Genomic DNA, 9,018 nt, shown 5'->3' on the forward strand with positions numbered 1-9,018 from the left:
GAAGAAAAACTGGGGGGGGGGGGGATCGATCGCCTTAGGCAACAAATGGACGTTTGAACACCGGCGAAGTCAATTTTGAGACTTTACACCATTTGACCAGCAAAAGATTAAAAAGAGTTGACGCCCCTTAACGGACTTTTTGCTGGTGCGGGAGGAAAGCCGAGTGTGAAAAGTGGGCCTGCTTCGTTGTACAGGTACTTTGCTTTTGCATCATCGGACCTTCTGCCCTCTAGTGGCAGAGCATCCAATGGGTGCGTCTGTTACAATAGGCAGCGTTACATGAACAAAGACAATTTATTGTGAATCAATGCTCATCTTTGGACCGCCGAAGCAAATCTGGGTTATTTCCCGCCGCGTCACGCTTCCGTTGCCGAGAGAACGCCCGTCTGCGTTGTGGAATCCGAGTCCTTGTTTTCGGGCCGCGCGCGCGCCCCCGAGTCGCTTTGCTCCCGGGACGTCTCCTCTTTGGCCGCGCCGGGTCGGATCCTCTTGCTCGGCCGCAGCGATTTGAGCAGCAGGGGCTGCAGCGACCGGACGGATCGGGCGCCGGAGCTCGGCACGGTTCGCTTGTTGATGTGCTGGACGCTCAGGCGGCAGCGCAGCACTTGGACGAAAACCCGGCGGAAGTGGCGGGAAGACACGTTGTACAGGAAAGGGTTGATGGCCGAGCTGAGGTAGAAGAAGGTGTCGGCCACCGGGTGCAGGGCCACGTAGCCGCGCAAGTAGGCCGCGCTCCAGCGGGACTTGGGCGTGCCGGCCATCATGAGGCGACGCACCTGGTTGGGGAACCAGCACAGCAGCAAGGAGCCCACGATCAGGCCTGAGGGCACACAAACGCAAATGGGTTTAACTTCCAGTCAAAGTGACCGGGCACCGGGAAGACGAAACGTTCACGTGCGAACGCTCATTGCTCGGAGCGTCATGCTCGTTTTCCTCAGCCTGATGGCTCTCGTGACCTTGGCCAGGTACTTTTTTTGTTTGTTTGTTTGTTTCATGACACTCCAAAGTCACCGCCCCGGCCTCAAATGAATACATGAATAAATCAATACAGAAATAAGGAGCCCCGACAATCATGTGAGGCTGGTCGAGTCCTGTGAGTTTCTTCCGCAATCTTTTCATCTGACAATTCGTTTCCAATTCAAAGCATCCACGCATCCATCCATTTTCAACAACGCTTTTCCTTGAAGAGGGTTCGCGGGGACGTTGCTGGAGCCTCTCTCAGTTCCTGTCAAAACGGTCGCCAATGGGCTCTTTGCACTTAACACAGTGACGTCAGGTCCGTTGCGAATAGTAATGAGTCCAATTCCGGCTCAGGGCAATCTGTCGTCACGGTGTCCAGGAAACAGCCGAGTAGGATCTTTCAAAAAAACAAAGGAGGCTTCGCAACAAACAATATCACCAAAACTGTTGCGTTTTTCCGCGCGCGTGGTCCACCAAATCCGACCGCCGTTGACCTGTCCTTCATATCCGTGGACGTAAGAAGATGCTGCGAAGATGATGTTTGTCACGTCAACGGGATGTGTCATAAGGCAGTCTTTCTAAACCAGAGACGATGAGCCCTCAATCGGACCTGGAAGGTTTTTGTTTTTTGGGTTTTTTTTCGACTGGCCAAGTCCATCTCCTCTCCAGATGTCAGATAGCTAACGGCTCCTAAAAACGCGCGAAAATGGACACCGACAGAGCAAGAACTGAGTGGATCAGACTTCAAGCCTGAAGAGTGTGCCAAAACCTACCCAGGAAAATGATGGTCTGCTTCCTGGCCATCTTTATCTTTGGACTTTCATGCTTGGACGTCTTTGGATCTGGGCCACTTCCTCGGTCCGAAGATCCCCCGGATTTCCTCAGGACCAGGATCATGGCTCGACACATGAAGGCCACGCTGGCCAAAACCAGCATGTAGACCGCGAAGGCGAAAAAGATGCTGACTCGATACATCAGCCAGCGCTCCCTCAGGTTGGTGCAGAAGGTCAGGTTCTGGACGGGCCCGTCCGCCGAGACCGGGATGTGGCCCTGGGTCCCCGTGGCCACCAGCAGCGGCAGCGCCACCAGAACAGACACCAGCCAGGCCAAGGTGACCAACGCCGACGTGCGCCGCCCGCCGAGGGTTCGGAATCGGAACGGGTGGCAGATGGCCACGTAGCGCTCGAAGCTCAGCGTGGCCACGTTGAGGATGGTGGCGTAGCTGCACGCCTCAAAGACAAAGTTGTAGACCTTGCAGGCGGCGTCGCCCCCGGACGCCGAGGTGAACGGGAACCAGATGGTGCTGTAGAGCTCCACGGGCATCCCCACCAGCAGAACCAGAAGGTCCGAACACGCCAGGCTCACCATGTGGTCCGTCACGTTCCGCTGGAGGTAGCCGTTACGCCGGAGCACCCGCGTGGCGCGGATGGTGGCGGAATTGCCCACGATGCCCGTCACCAGGATGAGGCTGTACAAGATTGTCAGGAAGACTTTGATGCCGGGGTTGGGCTCAAGCTGCCTCCAATCCTTCTCGTCGGGGATCTCCGCGTCCATGTGGCCGCGGGTCGTCTCTCATCAGCTTCGGGGTGGAAAACCGGGACCGGAGGCTTCTCGCTGGCTTCAAAGACGAAATCTTGCTCGAAGGGAGTGCGAAAGAAATCCTCAAGACGTCGTTCCAATGTCCCCTTCCTGAGCGGCCACCGATTATGCCGCGCTCCTCTCGCCAAAAGTTTGATGGACTGCAGACTTGTCAGCGGGTGCGAACGAAGGCTGTCGGTCCACGGTATCCGGACCTCTGCAATTAACTGGCGACCTCTCCAAGGATGTGCCCGGCTTCTTCCGCCAAAGGTCAACTTCGGTAACCTTCAAGACTGTAAGTTGTTCGGTGATTTTTTTTCTCCTCTTTTATCACCAAAAGCAAAGCCTCAAAATTGTATCCGAATTTGAGAAGCGAACGGACGCCCTCCAGTTGACCTGCGATCGGTCCAAAGCGGTACCTATCCGCAGGGATGGGATCCGAGTCGCCTGGAGCGGCAGATGTTTTATACGGCAGCGCGGCGGAAAGGTCTTAGGACGGTCAGGAGACCCGCGCTGCTGACGGAATTATCCGGATAAGAACCTCAGCGAGATCTCCGCGGCGTTGTCGAGTTCCAGCTGCTTCCGGTCTTTTTCATCGGCTGTCTCCTTTTCCGCGCCGATTTGGATTTTGCTCATATCGATTGCGTCTTATCAGTTCCCGGGCGCAGTCGCTGTGATTACAAGCGGGACCTGAAGGTTCCAAACGTTCTTCCTTGGTGAGATCCTATCTATCATTCGTCTCGTCTCCAGAGAGAGCCCCCAAGAAAGTCTTCAACACATCCGCCGCCAAAGTCGACTGCTGTGCAAAAGAAGTGTTTCAACGTGGGGGGGCGGAGGGGGGCTGTGCTTAGACAAAAGTCCTTCGCCCTCCCACAAAGGCAGCCGAGTTAAACATTAAACACCATGACAGAGGTTTGCTCTCCTTTCTTATCATTAGCGCTAATGGGCTTGTCTTTCGCGCACACGCAGTCAGTGCAACGGGGAGAATTCTTTTCGACATTATTCTGTTCCAGTTTCATTCCCAATTGGATTCAGGATTTTCCTCAAAAATGCCAAAAGATTCTAAAAGTGAAGCGCCGTCAACACTTTCCAGACGCAGCCACGCTGTACCAAATTTCTTGAATTCCACTGAAAAGAAGACAGAAGTGATGGCGTTTGGTGGCGGTGGCCTTTGTCCATCCCATCCTGGCTCCTTCTCGTAAGGCAACAGTCTCCAACTCGGCTGCTGCACTGGACAGTGATTTCAAATTGGACTGGCAAATCGGTGCCGTTGTTAACATTGCAGCTTTTTTCATCTTAGGCAGCCGGCTCAAGTCTAGCCTCACTTTGAAACAGTCATTCATGCCTTCGTCACACTATCGTCATATTTGGAGTCGGATGATCCTCCATCAAGCGTCTCCAGTTGGTCCAGAATGCCGCCGCTCGCCTCTTGACTGCTACTCGTATAAAGAAGGAGCGCGTCACTCCTACTCTGGCATCCGCTTCACCGGCTCATTTGAGAGGTTCTTTTTCAAGACCCTCTTCTTTGTTTTTAAATCGCAAAATGGCCTGGCCCCACCTGAGCTTTCTGAGCTTCCGCCCGCTGAAAAAGTCTGACCAAGAGCAAATGCCCATTGACAACAATTTAAAAAGATGTCTTTAATAGTGTATTGAACCCAGGACAGGAGAATCTGTCCACTCAACATTTAAAAACCACACAAATTACTTTTTTTTTTTGGACCAACAATCAAGCCAAACTACCTGAGACGTGAAACATAATGGCTGAACAAACAATGAACATTCTTCAAGATAGTGTTTTCTTTGATTGGCGGTGTACCCAAAGCAAAAAACAAACAAACATTGGAAGCCCCCCCCGACCCAAAAAAAAAAAACAGGACTGGAGTACACCAAGTCACAAGAGCGAACGCGGTTTGTCTTTCAAGTGCTGAACCAATGCTGGCTGGTTCATTTAGCGAGCACAACAACAGCAACGTGTGACACGTTTTCTTCTTCTCCTTACTGGGAAGTCACCGGCTCAATATTCACATCAGAAAAAAAAAAAAACAAAACGATTTGGCTGGTCCTGGAAGTGCTCAATGACAGCGACACAGAAAATCGAACAACAGGAAAGTGTCGTCAGCAAAAATCCTTTACCTTCAACGGACGTTTCTCAAAAGCAGCCGCGTAGCTTATCGTGGAAGCGGGAGCGACAGTTCAGCGTCGGGCCGAGTTGACCCACTTCAAAGTTCACAAAATACAAGTTCAAAGTACTTTTTTCAATGTGAAACTTCTTAGAAACAATCGTGTGTGTGATTGAAATTGTTTGTCCTCAAGTGATCTACCAAATATTGGCATGTGGGGTTTTTTTTTGCACATTCTTTTACTCTGGGGATGGGTTAACATGCAAAAAAAAAAAAAAAAAATCCTGAGAAAGACAACTGATATCTTCAGATATTGGCAGATTTTGGAAATGGGGCTTACACTTATTCGGCCGCGCAGGAGTTTCACACTGAAAAAACTTTTTTTTGAACTTGAAAATTGGTCAATTTGACGAGCACTGTCTTTAGTCTAAAAGTGCAATCAATGAAACCCCCCCCCCAAAATATTTGTGGCAGGCGCTGAGTAAACAGGTTAAGCTGAGCAGAAGTTTGCTACCGTCAAACTTTTTTTTTTTAAACCAAAAAAATGGGTCAATTTGACCCGCGATGTAAACAGAGGTCGAACATCGTGTTGTTGATATCCTTTCCAAGCTGATATTTTGCAAACAGGGTTTCTATCTCATCAAGGCATGAGAACGAAAGGCAAAAAGCAATTAAAAAAAAAGAGTCGGTGGCAAATGTGAAAGAATGCACACTTGACTCCTGGTCACTTCCTCTGTTGGCGGCCCGCCCAACTGGAAACGTACCTCTTCATTTGGTCACCTCGCAGCATCATCATCATCGCCGTCGTCGTCATCGTAATGATGACGATCGGCCATGTCCAGCACCTTCAGTTGCGCTCCAGTTTTTAGAGACACAATTTCAAAAAAAAAAAAAGAAAGAACTCCGTCACGCCGAAGCAAGCGGCGCATTCAAATAGGAGGCACGGGGGTGGGTGAGTCTTTGTCCCTCAGACCTCTTGGGAGCAGATGTTGGACACCTACAACAGAGAAGCCAGAGCTCAAGAACGCCTTTGCATGTTGTTGATTCAAAGAAAGCTCGCCGGTGTTCTTGTTGGTCACGCCGAGCCTCAAACGTTGCATGCGGATGGAAATGGAAGCAGCCCGCATTCGGTGGGGGGGGGGGGGGGGGGGGGGAACCCAAAAGGGCCTGAACCCAATAGGGCCCGTTATAATAGGACACCCGAAGACGGCTCCGGGGCCCAAGGCAGATCTTGAACAGCGAGTCCACCAATTTGGGGAAAATTCTTTGATGAGCTCTCCGAAGCGGAAGCAGGCGGGCGACACGGAATTCGGGAAGCTTTTCGGGCGTCCATCATCTCGCGTGGACGCAGCCTAGCGGTCAAAGCTTTGACGAAACTTTCATCCTACCATTTCTCTGCACGCGGCCCTCACAAACAACCCCCCCCCCCCGATTTGGAGCGGTCGCGACGAAAATACACATTTCACGAATGCGAGTCGGTGACCACATGTTAAAAGTCACGCCGACTCGTGACTTTGGCGGCATCGCGAGCGGACGTGATGAAAAAGCAGACAAAGCGAGGACGCGTCATCGACAAGCGGTCTGCGGCGCTTTCCCGTCCGACCTCCTCCGGGTTGAAATGTTTCAGCGCTGACCACTCTTGCCTCCGAGAACGTCAGCAAAGGCGTTATCAGCGCTTTTTTTTCCTCTGAACAAAGGCTCATGTGTCTGGTCGGAGCATTCCGTGTTTGGACGTGCGCCGCTGAGTCAGCGGGATGACGGATGATCATCATCAGCGTGCACACCGGACACACAGCCCTGCGTTTATTTAGAAGACTCCTACTCATTTTTTTGGGGTGGGGGTGGGGGGGGCGCACATACGAGTCAGACTTACTTGAAGCGCAGATCATGAGCACAGGCTTCCTTGGTTCAGGGAGACGGCGTGTAACGGTAAAAGGCTTTCACACAGCTCCTGGTCGTCGGGGAGCCTGGGGGAGGAGAAGGGCTGTCAGTGGTCAGCGCAAGATAGCGACCGCAAGCACTCCAACGTCATCATCATCATTGTGATTATTATTATTACGGCTTCCATTCATTGAGCAGCCTTCAAGGGACTCAATTTCACATTTATGTGCAAAACGGTTTGAACATTTTTAATGACGGGGGTCATATTTGTATTTATATTGCACTTAATTGAACTGTTTTCTTTTCTCTTCTTTCTACCCACAATCTTGCTGCTGAAGGCTGTAAATTTCCCCAGTGTGGGACAAATAAACAATATCTTATCTTATCTTATCTTATCTTACCCCTGCACATTCTCCTCGTTCAACCAGGACCTGTGAGAGGAGACGCCCCACAAAATAATCTTCAAATAGTGGGTAATGAGTTTATAATGAGAAAAAAAAAATCTTTATCTGTTTTTTTGTCCTTCTATTTTTCATTTCAATGCAACCCAAGGCAGTGACCCAGGAAGATTATCGCCGTAAAGTGAATGCAACACGAGCTTGAATGATGCGCTCAGTACAGAGTGAGCAAATTTGTCTTGCTAATTCCAACGAGAGAGCCCCCCGTGCGTACCTGTGAGCACGATGTCTTCTAAAAACAAAAAATAGAAGAAAAAAAATTTCTTCTATTTTTCATTTCAATGCAACCCAAGGCATTGACCCACGAAGATTATCGCCGAAAAGTGAATGCAACACGAGCTTGAAAGATGCGCTCAGTACAGAGTGAGCAAATTCGTATTGCTAATTCCAACGAGAGCCTTCCCCCTCCCCATGCGTACCTGTGAGCACGATGTCTTCTAAAAACAAAGGCATAGAGTCTCCTCAGCCCCACCATGACCGGATCCCAGTTGTTGTAGTGGCACAGCAGCGTCGTGATGAAGAACGAGAGGAAGACGGGCACCGCCCCTGCAAAAAACATCCACGAGAAACGCACCTGCGCATAAACAAGGAAGACAACATCTCGTGTGTCATGGGGACATTGTTGTAAAAATCCCCAAAAGGTTGCACATCTTAAAATGAGGTGAGCAGAAATCGGCCAAACATTCCCAAAATGCACAGCTTTGTACCTACATCAATCCCCTGAGAACTAAATACATGAAATAGAGAGCCGACAAGTCATGCTGGTAAAAATAATCACACCAAACTAAAATAGAAAGAAAATACCCGAAAAGATTTTGAGGTGAGGCTATCGTGAAGGCCACTTAAAAATAGAATCAAAAAGGAACGAGGCCAAAAGACCAGGAGTGATCGTCAGACGGTCGCTTCCGAAAAGTTGCCACGGCTCGTTTCCAACTGCAACACGACAGGACTCGACAAGGGAAGCAAATGAGGCTCGGAATTGTCAACGGCTCCAATTTTGGATGCGGCCAAAGTCCACGGCCAGAGGTGCTCGAAAAAAGCAGACGACCCCACCAGAGCCACAGGAACTCGGAGAGAACGGTGCCGATGAGGCCGTTGACGAGGATGTAGGCCCAAACCAGCTGGCTGGGCAGCTCGAAGGCCTCGAAGCCCGTGTAGTGAAGCAGCAGGAAGCCCGGCCACAGCAGCAGCAGGTTGAACAGACCCACAAAACCTGACGCGCACAAACAAAGCGACGACCCATGAAAGGGGTTTTCCCGTGGGGGGGGGGGTGCAGACAATTTGGGGCTTTACCAAAGAACATGGGAATGTCCAGCTTGTCCTCCCGATCCACCCGTCTCTTGATCATCACCACGTAGACGGCGTAGAGGACGGCGCCGGCCAGGGACCACAAGGAGCCTGCGGCGGCAGCGGCACATTGACACACGCGGACGGACGCCTTTCATTCCCGCTCTTTTCACGGCACCTTTGCCGGCCGCGGCTTTTACCGATGGTGCCTTGCTCGTCGGGCCGCTCCGTGCTGGACAGGCTCACCATGGCGACGCCTCCCATACTGGACAAAAGGGGGGGGCGGCATGCAAAAAGGACGTTTGAAAGCACAGAGCAAGTTCTCCGCGACTGGCCGCCCGCCGTTTTGGCGGGCGCAATTCCGCCCATCTCTGGAAAGCCGCGCAATATTCACCACTCGACTCGAGTGCATTTCTCCCGTACTTGAAAACAGCCGGCAGAAAAGAATTCAGACAACAACAAACAAGAAAACAATGCGTTCGTAAGTGAGACGGTGGAAAGCACAAAAACAACCCAACTTAAAAAAAAAAAAAAAAATCGAGTCTCGTGCAGAGTCCAAAAGCCAAAGACGAAAAAGGCAGGCTTTTTTTTTTTTTGGGCACCGTTCTCGGTGACTTGGTCATTACGGGAAGGAAATGCCACATTGGAAATTGGCCGGGCAATTCGAGGGGGGGGCGGGTTCAACAGGGACTCCGCGCGAACCGCGCGGCCCGCCCGTCGCCAAAAAGCCGCCC

General features: G+C 51.2%; 2 protein-coding genes and 1 long non-coding RNA gene across 3 annotated transcripts; all 3 read right to left on the reverse strand.

Annotated features, from left to right (window-relative positions):
- Nucleotides 1-18: 18 nt before the first annotated feature.
- Nucleotides 19-3,730, reverse strand: gpr39 (G protein-coupled receptor 39). Its single transcript, XM_019868982.1, has 2 exons — nt 1,734-3,730; nt 19-820 (listed from the first exon to the last, which is right to left on the reverse strand). The coding sequence occupies exons 1-2, from the start codon at nt 2,512-2,514 to the stop codon at nt 357-359; spliced, it is 1,245 nt and encodes a 414-aa protein (XP_019724541.1). The 5' UTR covers nt 2,515-3,730; the 3' UTR covers nt 19-356.
- A 513-nt stretch (nt 3,731-4,243) lies between these two features.
- On the reverse strand, nt 4,244-7,601 carry LOC109515416 (uncharacterized). The gene is made up of 3 exons (XR_002168190.1): nt 7,417-7,601; nt 6,532-6,625; nt 4,244-5,655 (listed from the first exon to the last, which is right to left on the reverse strand). It is a non-coding gene; the product is annotated as an uncharacterized LOC109515416 (long non-coding RNA).
- A 170-nt stretch (nt 7,602-7,771) lies between these two features.
- On the reverse strand, nt 7,772-8,596 carry LOC109515315 (solute carrier family 35 member F5-like). Its single transcript, XM_019869010.1, has 4 exons — nt 8,485-8,596; nt 8,291-8,395; nt 7,985-8,210; nt 7,772-7,781 (listed from the first exon to the last, which is right to left on the reverse strand). The coding sequence occupies exons 1-4, from the start codon at nt 8,546-8,548 to the stop codon at nt 7,772-7,774; spliced, it is 405 nt and encodes a 134-aa protein (XP_019724569.1). The 5' UTR covers nt 8,549-8,596.
- Between the last annotated feature and the right edge of the window lie 422 nt (nt 8,597-9,018).

Source organism: Hippocampus comes, unplaced genomic scaffold (genome assembly GCF_001891065.2).
Source record: "Hippocampus comes isolate QL1 unplaced genomic scaffold, H_comes_QL1_v1.1 scaffold518, whole genome shotgun sequence".
Taxonomy (NCBI): Eukaryota; Metazoa; Chordata; class Actinopteri; order Syngnathiformes; family Syngnathidae; genus Hippocampus; species Hippocampus comes.